The sequence below is a fragment of the Hypomesus nipponensis genome, chromosome 20 (assembly GCF_054491055.1).
Source record: "Hypomesus nipponensis isolate SF chromosome 20, ASM5449105v1, whole genome shotgun sequence".
Lineage (NCBI taxonomy): Eukaryota > Metazoa > Chordata > Actinopteri > Osmeriformes > Osmeridae > Hypomesus > Hypomesus nipponensis.
Genome location: NC_140380.1, coordinates 5,940,401 through 5,956,237, shown reverse-complemented (window position 1 = coordinate 5,956,237; position 15,837 = coordinate 5,940,401). Strand labels below are relative to the sequence as shown.

At 43.5% G+C, this 15,837-nt stretch overlaps 1 protein-coding gene and 1 pseudogene across 1 annotated transcript; both read right to left on the bottom strand.

Annotated features, from left to right (window-relative positions):
* Positions 1-256: 256 nt before the first annotated feature.
* Positions 257-5,097, bottom strand: layna (layilin a). Its single transcript, XM_084684120.1, has 9 exons — positions 5,022-5,097; positions 4,058-4,078; positions 3,648-3,945; positions 3,354-3,511; positions 2,995-3,037; positions 2,793-2,857; positions 2,556-2,652; positions 1,471-1,991; positions 257-1,110 (listed from the first exon to the last, which is right to left on the bottom strand). Exons 1-9 carry the CDS (start codon positions 5,095-5,097, stop codon positions 917-919), a joined length of 1,473 nt encoding a protein of 490 aa, XP_084540246.1. The 3' UTR covers positions 257-916.
* A 7,572-nt stretch (positions 5,098-12,669) lies between these two features.
* Positions 12,670-15,530, bottom strand: LOC146246067 (aristaless-related homeobox protein-like; annotated as a pseudogene).
* Positions 15,531-15,837: the final 307 nt, after the last annotated feature.

Sequence of the window (15,837 nt, the reverse complement as noted above, 5' to 3'; positions counted from 1 at the left end):
TGTGTTAATGTCAATATCATCAGGTGTGGGTAAGCTGCCTACTTGATTCTCTCAACTGAAGTAAAATGATGTCTGGAAAATAGATTTCAATGAATAAAAATCACATAATTGACAGTCACGGTCATTGATATCCATTATTCAAACAATGTGGGAGCCCTGGATGAATCTTCACTTAGCTAAGTGCGATTGAACGTCCAAAATACCACACAAGGTAACATAAGTATTCACCCACACATCGATTAGCGTGTATCCCATTTCCTCTTTATTGAGTTACTTTTGATCATAGCAAACATACAAACACCTTTTCCGGTTTCTCCTACCAGAGACTTGGTATCGGACCGACCAGGACACATACAGGTTACATGAAGTCCTCATTCTCTATGAAGTCATGCCATTGTTGTATTGTTCAGGCAGCAAGCTCTCCAGCTGAGTCCTCGCCATTTCCCTCCTCCAGTCCTGTCTCCCGCCTGGAGGGGCCCTTTGTTAGCCGTAACGTCCGTTGAGGATAGGCGAGTTGAAATGGAAGCAACAACGCCTTTTTAAATGGAGACATTCGCCGCTGTTTGAGAGGCGCAGTACAGCCAACAGCAAAGAAGCAAGAAAACGGCGCTAAATGAGTTTATGGCATGTTGCTTTGTAAATGTAAGGGTAGAAAATGTATTGAAAACCTCCAAAATGGGTGGGCAGCATGTTTTTTTACGCTTTGCCGGGTAACCCCACCGAGAAGGAGCAGCATCACAAGCCCATGCAAACAGGCCACCAGTCAAAAAAGACATGCACACATATCGTGTCACCTATTCGTCGGACACGCTCTGCAGGCTTTCCATCATCTCTGTCAATAACGAAAACCTCCATTGCACTGTGACACAGTAATTCATACACACGACTGTTATGCACACAACAGTGGAGTGGATGATCAATAGCTATCGCTGTCTACCCATTCAGCCTCCCGGAAGTAGCGCTTCCCACCACTCAGGTTGGGCTCGTTTCCATAGTAACTCACACTGGTGTCGTAGGATTTCCTGTTGCTGCCATAGCGACACAGGCTGGTTTGGTACAAGTCGTCTCTTCCGTTGATCAGGTATGTCTGGTAGAGGTCACTCTTCAATGCTAGAGCCCCAGGTCCCAGAGCACCATGCACCATACTACCATTCCCCAGACCACCATTCCCCAGACTACCATTCCCCAGACTACCAGGACCCAGACTACCAGGACCCAGACCACCATGCACCATACTACCATTCCCCAGACCACCATTCCCCAGACTACCATTCCCCAGACTACCAGGACCCAGACTACCAGGACCCAAACCACCATGCACCATACTACCATTCCCCAGACTACCATTCCCCAGACTACCAGGACCCAGACCACCAGGACCCATATCCCCAGGACAGAGACTGCCAGGCCCCATATCCCCATGCCCCAGACCACCATACCCCAGAACACCAGACCCCACTTCCCCAAGACCCAAACCACCAGGCCCCAGACCACCATCATAGAACTCGCTCCTACCACCCATACTACCTTCATACATCTCCCGGTCTCCATAGGAACCGGCTCCATAAAGTTCACTCCTCCCCGCACGTCGAACCAGGCTCCTGTCATACGACTCCCGGTTACCATAGCGACTCAGACTGGCGTCGTACGAGTCGCGGCTTCCTTGGCGACGCAGGCTGGTTTCGTAGGGTTCGCGGTTGCCACGGCGGCCCAAGCTGAGGTCGTTGAGCTCGTAGTTCATAGAGCAGCTCTCGGTGCTGGCCAGGGTCACGAAGCCACTCTCCGTGTCGCGTCCCCCCAGGTTGTCATAGTCACCAGGGGGCGTGTCGGGGGAGGAGCCCAGGAAGGACGTGTTCTTGGTGTGCGGGCGGCTTCCCGATAGGTCAGCGTCTTCCTGGGAGCGAATCACCTTGTAGACGTCGCTGGGGACGGGGCTGGGACAGAACCCAGCGTCAGTCTGACACTCCTCCGGCGGGGGCTTGTGCTTTGTCCTCCTATGGATGACAGATGGATGACATCAGTCAGTACAGCTAATAGAACCCAGAGCAGTGCTCTGCAACGTCATTAGTGCCAGTACACGGCAAGGCGTGAGCTTAGTCCTCGAGGGACCCACTTGGCCTCGTCCTCATTCTCTGTGATGTCATGCCGTTGTTGTCGGGGTCAGCAAACTGTCAAGTTGAGTTATTGAAGTGAATTCTATAGCCCCTTTTCCTTAGTTAAGAGGCCCTCAGCATTTTCCCCAGAAATGTATTTCTTTATTTTTCACATAAAGTTCACATAAAGTACATTACAAAGAACACTCTGGCTGTAATGTGGATGTGTAACTTTGTAAAAAGAGACATTTGGAGACATTCACAAGCGGTCGAAAGCTGTTATGACCAGTGCTAAGTACATTACACCTGTCTTTACCAGAGCTCGTTAAAAATAGAATAAAATATGGGAAAAACTTGCTGAAGAGGGAAAAAAAAACACATCAGGAGATAAGGAGGAACAGCATCCTGTCAAAGGACAAAAAAAATAATGGTCACTTAGTGAAATTAGCCCCGCCTCCTCACCTGCAGGCCAGCAGCTTGCAGCAGAACACTCCGAACAACATCAACAAAAGTAGCAATAAGGGAATTATGGGAAGGATAACGTACACCAAGTTGAGGCCTGAAACACATAAACACAAGTGTAAAGTTAGGTGTTCATAGATGTGAGCATTTAAGTTGAGCAGTAATACAAAATGGAAATCTACTGGACTTGGCACAGACCTGTAGTCCTCTGTGTCTAGGGGTCAGAGGTCAACATACCTGGACTCCGCTCCTCTCCATGGCTATTTGGATTCCATGGAAACAGAGATGTGGGAGGGGCCTCTGTGAACCGCAAGACGAGCGATCACACAGATTTATACTGTACTTAACTGATACATACAGCACTATCCTCATGCTGCACTGATTATGGATTCAGTCCTATTGTTTCTGCGGCCGTTGTCACGGTCTCTTACCGGAGAATGTGTGGGAGGAGTTTTCTGAAGGGGAGGGGTCAGGAGGCCTTTCTGAAATGCCGAATCAACACGTTAGTCATGAGTTAGAGGGCTGTGTTTGTCTGGTGTGAGTGATATTGAACGTGTATGTTTGCGTGTCAAAGACAAGTAGATGAGCATGCCCATGACTATGCTGACGTCGTCAAATCCCACGTTGTTTGTGAGTGACACCCGCCACACACGCAGACACACAGCAGCGAACTGGGTAGAGAAGTGTGTTGTGTCTGTGTGTGTGTGCGTCTATGTGTGAACGAGAGAGAGAGGGGGAAGGGAGGGAGGGATTGAGCGAGGTAGGGAGGGAGGGAGTGTTTGTGTGGGGACGTGTTACCTGTGGTATACTTGCAAATGAAGTTGTTCTTGGTTTCACAGTTGTCGTCGTTCCACTGGAACATGTAGAGCCCACCTTGACCAGGGGGAGCGGACGGCTGGTGGTACATCACTACACACACCTCGTACCCACACGATGGCTCATCCCAGTGCCATTTCCTACACACACACACACACACACACACAGGCACACACATGTTCACACACACATACACACATGTAAAGAGGAACTGCAGATATATCCTCAAGCCAACAACGTTGTCATGAGAAACACACAGCCATTAGATCCTTTCACCTGAAGGTAGCCTTGCTGCCATCCAGCCAGTAATACTGTGAGGGACAGTCTTCGTTGCTGTCCTGGTCTCCATGGTTACGGCGCAAGCCAATCCAGAAATCCCCATCAGAGGGGCGGAGCTCTGTAATGAGCTGTTCTATGATTCGCTGCTCGGAGGCGGATTCAACACTCAGCAGCACCCCTCCGTCACGTCGACATGCTAGCTCCGCCTCTTGGAAGTTTAGCCGCCGCCTTGGTTCTGAGAAGTATGCTAGTTTGTAGCAGGGTCTTCCTTTGCCCACCCTGCACACACGTTGACCTGCACACACAAAGACACACACAAACACTGGTCCAAAAAAAAATTGTGGGCCAACATGCAGCGTAACCTAAAGCTCCAAATGTCAATGATGAAGAAAGAGCTTCCAGCCTACCTCTAGCTTCAAACATGTTGGCTTCCATCACAGGGTACGCACCGAGAGCACAGGATGATAGAGAAAGACAGTTAATTTTTGGAATGTTTCTCCAAAGTTTCTGGGAGTTTCTGGGTGAGAATGTGAATTCAGTTGGAAAATACACACAAATGTAATTTGGGTGTTGGAGGCAGTGAAGATGGCCTGAGCCAATAGGAATGAAGCAGAACTGCAATTCACTGCACGCATTGTGCATTCTTCCAACACATTAATTCATGTTTCCTACACCACACAGACAGACTGTGCTAACCACCACACACTAGTATTCACACACTATGAGCGTCAGCCAAAGGAGCACATGCGGTATGTTATATTTGACTTATTACGGAGGTCAATGTATTTGTCCATGGTAAGCATAACTTGCAGACACTTTCATATTATTTATACACTAATTTGTCTTCATACAAAAGCCAAATTTTAATCAAACCATTTCAGATCTGCAGATTTCTGCATATATCACGGAAAAAACAATATGTCCACAATATCACTTGAACTCTTGTTAATTCTGTAAAGTTCAGAAATGTCCTAGATTTTTGCAACTCTGGAAGTATCTACGTGTCTTTGAGTCTGTGTCCGTATGCAGTCGTTTGTTTGTGCATGCGTGTGTCTCTATGTAGGTGTGTACACCTCTGCATGTGTGTGTTCCAGTATCTGTGTGGCTTCCTTGCATGTGTGTGTTCCAGTATCTGTGTGGCTTCTCTGCATGTGTGTGTTCCAGTATCTGTGTGGCTTCTCTGCATGTGTGTGTTCCAGTATCTGTGTGGCTTCTCTGCATGTGTGTGTTCCAGTATCTGTGTGGCTTGTCTGCATGTGTGTGTTCCAGTATCTGTATGGCTTCTCTGCATGTACCTGCGTGATTGTGTGCGTGCGTGTCTCTGCACATGGGTTGGCGGCGTGTTTGTGTGTGATGTGCTGTGTCTCTCACCAATGATTAGGTTGTTGTCCACACATGGGAGAAAGCACAGAACCAGGAGGAAACAGAAAACACTCGTCGTCTCCATCTCCTTCTTCCGTCTGTGACACTTCTCTACTGCTACTTGTTGCCCTCCATGGGGGGTCCCGATCACAATCCAAATAGCGATGCCATGAACCCGGCGAGAGATCAAGAGGCCAGTCGTCGCATACGAAACTGAATGTATACAAATAACTGGAATTTCAGAGTCTTGGGAAGCGCAGGCGCCTCCTTACCTGACTGAGATACAGAGAGAGTGCAGGACTGTGAGGGGGAAGAGAGAGAGGGGATGGGTTGAGGGGGGGGGTGGGGGGGGGGGGTAGAGAGAGGGATGTAATCTGTTAAGAGCAGTTGTAATAATTAGAAAGAGAGAGTGCATCGATCCAGCGGGATTTAATCACGGGAGTGCTCCCAGTCATAAACGCTGACAAGAGACAGATTTCAAACTTTGACTCAGCTTACATGCGCGACATTTTCCATTACAAAGACAGGACATGAAAATACTTTTAATCTAGGCCGTTTCTAGCGCCTTAAACAACAATTAATGGTCATGAAAACAAAAATAGTTGAAGAGGCCAGGCATTTTATGGTCCAGTCGCCCACATCACAGGATCACATGGATGACTAATAACTAATGAAGAATAGAGAGAGTATAGACACACTATACATATCCTCATTGCCTCCATTCCTCCCATACACATACACGCACACACACGCACACACACATGCACGCACGCACACACGCACACACACGCACACACAGCAGTTAACTGGGCAGAAAGGGTCAATGTAGAAAGCTAACGAGGAAGCCGCAGAGACAGATTTACTGTTCTCTTTCGAATGAGCAAAATAATGTGCTATACACACCATGCCATTCTTCTACGGTCCAGCCATAGCAATAAGCTAATTTCTAAAAAAGGCCCCATAAGGTTGATTTAAGGATGCTGGACAGAGAGATAGGACAGCCAGAGTTTAACACTGTTTGATGTTCCATTAGGAATATGCTGTGTATGCTACAGTGGAGGGAGTGGGGGGTGGGGGGGAGTAGGGGGGGGGGAGTGGTGTGCTTCTGTGTGTGTGCTTGTGTCAGAGAAAATTAAAAGCAGGAAGAAGGGGGGGGGGGGGGGCGATGGCAAAAGAGAACCGAAAACGGAGGAAGACGTCTTTCATTTTGGGTCCACCTTTACCGTAACGAATGGTATTTCCTTCATCGTGGACTCAACTACTTGACTCAATCATTTAAGTGTTACGTAAAGTCAATAATCGTCCCATAATTTATAATAATTCAACATAGTTCTACATGCAACATACAGATTTGATTTGTTCCTTCAGTCATCAATGTTAAATCAGTCGCTTGTGTGTGTATTCTGGAAACGCATGGAGCATGGGGTTTGCTCCGTGTTGAGTTCAGCAGATGACGAGAGAGAGGACTGCAAGAGACATGACTGTATTGGTGCGGGTTTCAACAACAAATGTACCTCGTTTTGAATTCCGTAATCTATACACAACTTGAGACAGACAGACGGTCCAGACAGAGTTTAATTCAATTACCTCCCCACCCCCACTCAGAAACACACAGTATCTCTTCCAGCACCCCATCTCCTCCTACTTGACCATTAGTTAAAGGCCTCTCCACAGATGGATGTTTTCTCGGGAGACCATGTTTCACCCTACTGCCACACACACACACACACACACACACACACACGCACACACAAAACAGCTGCTCCCCCACATCCAAAGGAAACAAATGTGTGCTCTAACAACCCCACCCCATAAACGATCGTAAATATTGATTAATTATGTTCAGCGACCTGCTATCATGTGCAGGTCTGTTCCAACATGTCTGTTTGCACAATGAGCGGGGCAAGACAACTTAACTGATGGCGGTGGTAAAAGTTGGTGGAGGAACTCCCCCATGTTGGCTTTTTGGCTTGGATGTTTAGGTCTGGAATTGCCATCCTTCCCAAGTGAAACAGCTAAGATGCCATGTCCAGATTCTCCTCCTCCTGCGCAGACCACTTCCTTTCTCATTCATTTTCCACTCATTCATTCCCTTGTGTTATGAAGTAAAACCACTAAACATATTCAGTTGTTGCTCTGATCTATGACTTCCAGCGTAAACAGTGTGACATGTATGTCTACGTTAGTTCTTATGTTCAAATGTAGCAATAATCCTAACACAAATTTATAATATAAGTGGCGAATCTCATATCATCATACTATTATAGCATATGTCGATCGTATTGCAGGGATGAGTATTGAAATGGGGCCAGGTAAACGAAATAATAATAATAAAAACAAAATGATAATAATAGTATACGCATGTTTCGTGTATTTAAAGAACAATTGAATTGGGTCTTCATAGTATTAAAGGTATAGACCTAAATGTAGTTGTAGGAGCTGAAGGTGTTGACAAGGGTGTTGGCGCGCCACGCACTTAGAATTAAGTGGACGGTGTTTCCTGCATTCGGTGGGTTTTATATAACGACGTATAATAATGAGACAATAGAAAGTATCTGCATCGTACGGCTGTCATCATGTTTAAAGAAAAGTGCATGTTACATTTACCTGTCATTAAAGCAAGAAACTGCGATGCAAGTACTCCACATTTACTTTCTTTCACAAGCAGATATGCTTTTGACATGGAAAGAATACCAAATCAAAAGCCAAAGGGCTCAAAAGTAAGTTTGTCATGAGAGTATTAATCTGTAAATCAATAGTGGAGCATAGAAACATGTTTTTATTGAAAGTGCATCGTATAATTAATATGTTTTATATTTTTTGTTAAAACTTCGGACTTCTCTTCTGCATCCTTACCATTACTTCTCTAGTCCCCTTACCATCCCAAGTCGACCTCAGTGAGTGAACATCAACAGAACTATTTGACTGCTTTTGGAACAAGAACTGTGCCGAGACTACAACCAGTTTTGCCTCCTGGAAGATGCCAATCCCCCAATGTGGCAGTGATCAAACAGGTTTGTTTTCCCGTGGGATCTTCAAAACATTAGATTAGGTCTAATGGGACTTCAGGTTATATGACTAACAACAGATCAGATTAGATTAGAGTTAGAGTTCATCATCACATCAGTCACTCATACCTAGTTTGTTGTTGGTCCATAGAGGTATAAGGAGAGCATCACCTGCCTCGGTTTAAGTGTTTGAGTGTTCTCTCACAACAAGGCATTCTCTCACAATACTGATAAGAGACCAGACTAAACTGGTGTATATTAACAATGTTAAAGTATCAAAATAATTGACATTTGTTGTGTTGTCATGTTTCTCTTTGACATTTACATTTAGTCATTTAGCAGACGCTCTTACAGTAAGTTCAGGGACATTCCCCCCCGAGGCAAGTAGGGTGAAGTGCCTTGCCCAAGGACACAACGTAATTTGGCACAGCCAGGAATTGAACCGGCGACCTTCCGATTACTAGCCCGATTCCCTAACCAGCCAGCCATCTGACTCCCATTAAAGAATGTCCTCCTTCCTTTCTTCTGTTGAAGTCTTCCCTCCAATCCAACAAGCCAAAGCTGTCCCTGAAGATGTGTCTGCTGGGATTCTCTCACTCCATGCACCTTGCAGACGGAGGGCAGGCAAGTCAGTCATTGGTCAGGTATCAAAACATCACACAAGTGATGTTTTGTTGGAGGCCTGCAAAAGCCCTGAGAAGGCTACCAACGTCATCTCCAAAGGTAAAGTCATAAATTGCATGTTTGAATGTATGTATGAATAACCCTATAATTGTATAAGATACCTGTTCAAAAATCGTATAATCGTTCTTTGAACTGGCGATGACTCTTTCATTGAGGTTTCACTTCTGGAGTCAAACAGAAGGTTTTCTAGGTTCTATTTGTTTGTTTTTCTGCAAAAGAGCAGAACTTGTCTTCAACGTCTACCAAGGCGCTCCTTGTTACTGTCTGAACATGGTGAAAATGAGTCTAAATGTACTTCTGAGATATGTGATGCCATACCTAAACTTAATGTCCATTTTACAGCTTCCCTGGAGGCTGACGGTTTGGCCGAAGCAGCACTGATCACACCAGCTGTTCAGGAGTCCTGCATTCATGCCAAATCTCTGGCTCCCTTCTCATTGGCTGATGTAGAGATTCTGCAGGAGCTTTGTCAGCCTACGCAGGATGCAGTGGATCTGTCCAAGGAGCCTGCTGCAGCTGTGACTGAGTCAAAGTCAAAGGATGGAGGAGTCGTAGCAGAGATGTCCATAACCCTGACGACACACGATAATAATGAGGAGACTTTCAAGGTCCAAGAGTGGTCTCTGACTCAGTCTGTGCCTCAGTCTGGGACTCTGTCTGTGATTCAGTCTGACTCCGTCTGTGACTCGGTCTGTGACTCAGTCTGACTCCGTCTGTGACTCAGTCTGTGACTCAGTCTGACTCAGTCTGTGACTCAGTCTGACTCAGTCTGTGACTCAGTCTGTGGCTCAGCCAGAAGAGGATGACAACCCTCCTTCAGTCACCAAGGCCACCGCGGACAAAGTTAACCTTGCTGATCGAAAAATCATCAGTGTTTGAGACTCTCAAGTATGTCGTTAACGGGGTTGTGGAAGGCCCAAGACGAGGAGAGTGCTTCTTTCCAAGCACGCCAACTTCCAATGTGGCATCGCTCGTCTTCTTCGAGGTCAAAAGGGAGCTGCATCAGGCGGGCATACCAGTGAGCTCCAGCCAGATGGAGAGCTCTGTGTTCCAGAATGTTGGAAGCCCAGAAATCCATGATAACTACTGGAATCCTGTCTGCTCCCAAATCCTCCCAAATCCCAATGCTTTATATTTCTGTCTTTACAATTTCAAAATACAAAAACATTTTTGCACTTTAGTCCTCTTGTTTTGGTTATGGATACCCAACCTTGGGTTTTATTATTAGTTTACCTGAATAGAACCACCTTGGCAAACACTCTGTAGTAGTGCAATGATAGCCATTCACCATACTCAGTTTCGAGTACATCATTTATAAGTTATAATACACTATTTGATACTACTGGAGCACTACAGGAGAACAAAATGAGTTTGTTGATGATGACATAGATCATCTGAAATGTGCATCACTCCGTTTCCCACTGTCCAACAAGGCAGGAACCGAAAAATACTTTACTGGTACATTTCCAATCTTGCCCATTTAACGACTGTGCAAAGTGTGAAAATGGCAGTTATTATATTTTTTAATGCATTGCTATTCCTAATGTATCCACTGGGGGTCGCACTGTCCTAATAAGAGTAGCAGATCTCTGCTCTGACGCTATTATAGTACATTAGATCCCACGTGCTGACGCACAGGCAACATGGCACAACACAACACTGTCAAGTGCAGTAGAGTTCAGGATTTTGAACCAGATCATCCACACATAGTCAAGCAGAAAGGACTGTGTTCTCTTCCCAGTCAGCACGTCTTTCCCGAATAAAAAATAAACTAAAGAAACTATCACTCTCAGATTAAATAGCAATTCTTCCGATGGATAACAATTAAATAATGTGCAGCTTTTGCAATCAGTATGCCAGAGTATACCTGTTTTTTATAAGGGGTTTTACAGCTTGGGTCTACAGCAATACATGTACCTTTTGCTGGAGAAAGAGGTGCACACCAACTAAAGCACAATAAACCACCATCATATCTTAGAAAGAATAGTCATGATAGTATATCAGTATCCAGTATCCAGATAGTATCCACCTTTCCTGAAATCAGCAAATAGAGAACTGATTTACAGTTTCCTTACTGTCTTGGGAAAAGCCACTCTAAGTTCCATTCGAGTTGCAATGGATATTAGATTGATGGGGGGGGGGGGGGGGTCCCTTAAAATATTATTACCAGCACTCTTTTTGAGTCTTTATAAGTTGTATCACATGGCATCCTAAAAGAGACTTTGGTCTCAATTGAACTTGCAGTATTTACCATGGGTAAATAAAAACTGTTGTTAAAAATAATAGGTCTATGTAGGTAATAGTTAGGTCTAACTGTAGGTCTATGTTTTGGGAACATATTGCCTCCAGTTGAATTGAGGCTTTGTGGAAAGTGATTCTCTGCCCACATCATTCCGCCTCCAGTCTATGAAAGGATTGTCATCCCTCTCACTTTTTCTTTTTCTAATATGTATTGATGTACCTTCAGAGATCCATCAGTTCTTATAGCTCCTTCACCCTTGTTCAAATTGCAGCTTGTTAATTTCCACACAAATCACAGCAATAGAAGGTATAGCTATGTTCTACTTTCAAAAGGGGAGCAATCAAAGATAATTGAGTACCTTTTGGATGAAGCCAGCACATTCACTCCATTTCAAAGCCTGTTCATTTATTGCCTAATCACTCTTTAAGCCTCCATTCACACAGATTTGCCATAATTGTACTTGAGTGTGTTTCAATTTATAATCTTTTGATTACAGATCATTTCAATCAAAGTCCTTTCATGAGGTTTGACATTTCTGTTACCAAAGTGAAATACATTTCTCAAAATGTTACATGAATGTCTTCAAATTGCACACATATTTTTCATACGGAGGAACAAGTGATATGTGACAGAGGAGGGACATCAACTGGTGCTGCAGTTAAATGTTTTGGTTTCCGAAAGTGTTTTCATTGAAAAGACTCGCATACAATAACTTTATTCAGAGGGCATTTCTGCACACTGAATGGCTTTCTGTTCTTTTTTTACCCACAAAATTCTCGCAAATTGGCTTTTTGTTAGGCTCAATCAAAGACACTTTTTTCCTCCTTACATTAGCTGCAAAATTAGAATCTACCACGGAAATGACAAAGGATGAGTGGTTGACAGTTGGTTTAGCCGACATGAAATGCTGATTCATATCCGCCTCCATGTCTTCTATGTTTCTCTAGTTCTCCTCCTTCCTTCAAAACCCCTCTAGCGGCCCTCACCATTGTGAATCCATCGCTATGATTATCGAATCAATAATTCATTTCCCGCAATTACACTCACGCAAAATAACTTTTCTCTGACCAGAGTGAAGATTAAATAAAGACATTCCAACTACCTAATACCATCTAATTGAATACTCATTAGAAACTCAAATGAAATATGCTAGGCCCATTAATTGAATCTCGCTCACATAATTAAATGCTTCTTATTGTAAAAATGCAATAACGCACCTTGTAAGCAGTAATGGAAGCTGATACTCTCTAACTAGGTGTGATTCCTGCAGAGGGAGGTACTATCAGTACATGCTTTAAACATATATATATATATATATATATATATATATATATATATATATATATATATATATATATATATATATATATACATATATATATATATTTGATCTCTTAATTTATCATCTCTCTCCCATTACCCAGTCACCATTGTATCTTCATTTACTGTCAAACACTGCCCCTTGTTGTATTCTATTCATTTTCTCTTTTACACTTTTTTCCTTCTTATTCAAGTCAGTTACTTTATTTTCCATTATACCGCTTATGTGAGTAACTTTTTGCTTCACAAGAAGAGGTTTTTTTTAATGCTCGGAAAGTTTCAAATGTCAACTCCCAGAGATGGTTACTGATTTATTCAATAATATTGGCACCCCTAGTAAAGATGAGTAACAAGGGTTATAAAAATTCACCTTTATTATTAATTTAGCGTAATGTTACACTGATGTTTTTAGAACAATCCAATCATTACCCTGTAATAAAATTATAAATCATTTAAACTCATTTACATATGAAACAAATATATAATATGAATTATTTGGGTGTTTGTTTTTTACATTGAAGTCATGTACCAGGTTATGTCTTCTGCTCTGGGATCAAAGCATTTCTGTCAGTTATCTTCAATGTAACTTTATGCCTTTGTACAGTCTGTCTTCCAAAAAAAGAACAGGCATAGGAACATTTCCAATGTTTCAACACATTATTTATTGTTAAGATGTTATTTGATGTTTAGCACAGGTCTTAAAAACGCATTTCTGAAATAACATGGAACCCTGGTGAGAATTGTTCTGATTATGTTGTCATCTATCATATATTATCATTGATATGTATAATTAGCATTATTAACTATTTTTGCCTATTTGGTGGCCTGACGCTCTTCTGAAGGACTTTCGATTCTTCATTTGACACCGATGAAGAAGTCGGGCTAGTAATCAGAGGATTTCCGGATCGATTCCCCGTCGTGCCAATGATGTTGTGTCCTTGGGCAAGGCACTTCACATGCCTCGGTGGGGGGGAATGTCCCTGTACTTACTGTAAGTCGCTCTGGATAAGAGCGTCTGCTAAATGACTATATGTAAATGTAAATCAGTGGGAAAAGTGGAAGATCCACCGTGTGCTACCCACAGGCGTGTCTAAACGGACCGAAAGCTGTGTTTCCGTCTAGCTTAACAGTAGAAACCGACTTCTCGTCGTTCTCAGCTCACCGTCTGCCCTTGTGGTGGAGCCAGAGTGTAACATATTTAGCTGTGTCAGCTGAGCCGAGTGCTCCTTGGCTTTGAGACGCAGCGCTGCGATACTACAAGTCCGACAGTCCACAAGGGAAAAAGGGGAAGGGTCTGGTAAGGCGGTAGGGGTCTGCGCTGGAGCCTCCACGGCTGGCACAGGCGGTTGTAGGGGACCCATACTGGTAAATAGCCTGCTGTGCCTGTTTAGAGGGGATGAGAGAGGTTGTAAAAAATACATGTATTCATTGCAATCATTGGACTGTTGAAGTTTCAAAGAGCTTTCGAAGAGGGATTAGACAGGATTTACTTGAGATAGTTTTCATAGTTTAGAGAGAATCATGTCTCTCTCTGATTATAGTATGTCTTGCTCCACAAATGGACAAATGGTCAACAAATGGTCACAAAACAAATGGGCAACTCACCTTCCAAATGAGGGGCCGATGACGGCAGAGTGTTGCGACGTGGCCGTGGAACGTCCATAGCCTAGCGGGGAAGAGGAATGAACTTGTGGCCCGGCCACACTTTGGAAAGATGCGTCCCCTGTCATCCAAGCCAACTCCAAGCTGGGATGAGAGCAGGGTGAAAAGGGACATCTTTCCAGGTGGTGGCTGAGGGGCTGTGCTGCTCTCACGTGCCCAAAGAATGAGTGGCACAGGGGGTGCGGCTGAACCCCGGCTTTGTCCCTCTTCCGTGATTTGGCACGTCTGTTCTGGAGCCACACCTTGGAAAATGGACACCAGAAAATTACAGTGAACACAGCGTTTCAATTGAACAGTAAAAACTTTGTGCATCTGCACAAAAGGATACATGACAAGGAGACAGACAGCTGTGTATTAGAAATGTTACTACATGAATTAATTTAAGATTGAAAACGGTATAAATTCACAAAATTAATGAAAGTGATTAGGTTCTTATTTTAATTAATAAAGGAAAGTGTGGCAAATGCTATTCCTTGAAGGTGTTTGGGTAATGAAATGCAGAGGTTCAAAAGTGAACTATGACCAATTTTGACTGAGGCAGAAAACGAAATGGCTGTGGTATAAATGTAAAACATTTTAATGTAAAGAAGACTGACAGAAGAAAAAGCCAGTGTATTGTAAAGTACACAGTGTCTACATGAAGATGAAAAAGGTTTTCATTTAAATTATTATTCTGGATAAGATTCAAATGACTTACTTGCACACGAGCCTCAGTTAAGTCCAGACGCTTCGCTATCTCTTCCCTAAAGAAAATAAATGCATTTAAACATTTTTAACTATAGCATGTAAAATTGTTTTATACTAAATGATTACCAATATTTCAGAATTATAATAATAATAATAATGTATTGCAGTTTTTACAGATCTGCTTTTCATCTCCACAAACGCCTAGATTTGCTAATGAAGAAAAATAATTATTCATTAAACCCGATTAGTATTATTGTTTTTCATAGGTCTATTATTGCTTGTTTTTGTCAACAGTGTCCATGTTGATCTAACAGACCTCGTGAACACATCAGGGTAGTGGGTCTTTTGGAAAGTTCTCTCCAGTTCAACGAGCTGATAGTTGGTGAAGGTAGTCCTATATCTTCGTTGTTTCTGCTTCAGATGCGCCTCTTTAGAGTTCTTGTCTGCCGAGTGACACACACGGTCATCCCTGTCTTCTGCATCTCCACTGATGTGAAAGCTCTCACTGCTTTTGTTCAACATCCCAACGTCCTCACAAGCGCCACCCCACTTCTAACTTAAGAACTTCCTGCTCCGCGTGCCCATCTCTGCCGCTTGCGAGGTTCTGATCCCCCTTGCTTTGACTCACTTGCGTTATGCTTGTGGGATTTTGTGCGGCTGATGCTGGGTGATTTGAGTTTTTATCTAGTTTAGGCTACTCCCTCTCTTGATTTCTCCGACTCAAAGCCCATCCTACCTCTGTCAGAAAGGCGTCGCAACAAAAGGGAGCAGGTGCAAATCTCTCTCTGTACGACTGCAGAGACAACCTCTGAGACAACACCGACAAACAATATGGAATGTTACGCTATTAACTAAGACTAAGTATATTTGGACACCTATTGGCAATTAACTTTTCCCTTACTCTAAAGTAAGCATGTAAATGTATTTACGATCAGAGGTTGATACAGTTTACAGTTGATACTGTAATTAAAACACTTTTGTGTTTGTTATGAACGTAGGCTGCACTATAGGTTATGAATAATCAACAGTGTTAACACACTGCCTGGCTTAATTGACAGACCGTCACCGTCGTGCACGAGCAAATTAAGAAACACGAGCACATTCGGGCGCCTGCTTGTAACCATAGCAACAGATAAACAAGCGAAAGCGTGAGAAAAATGTCTGAGACAAGTGAAACTGAACACGAATGTGTAGATGGCCCATATTATCTCGAGAATGTGTC

What these genes read in the sequence shown, in the direction of transcription:
- layna (XM_084684120.1), bottom strand. Translation starts at nt 5,097, where the DNA reads ATGGAGACGACGAGTGTTTTCTGTTTCCTCCTGGTTCTGTGCTTTCTC. An exon ending in CAACATGTTTGAAGCTAGAG is followed by an intron (nt 3,946 to 4,057) that starts GTAGGCTGGAAG and finishes TTGTGTGTGCAG; the next exon opens with GTCAACGTGTGTGCAGGGTG. An exon ending in TCTGGGGCCTGGTGGTTTGG is followed by an intron (nt 1,111 to 1,470) that starts GTCTTGGGGAAG and finishes CTGGGGCTCTAG; the next exon opens with CATTGAAGAGTGACCTCTAC.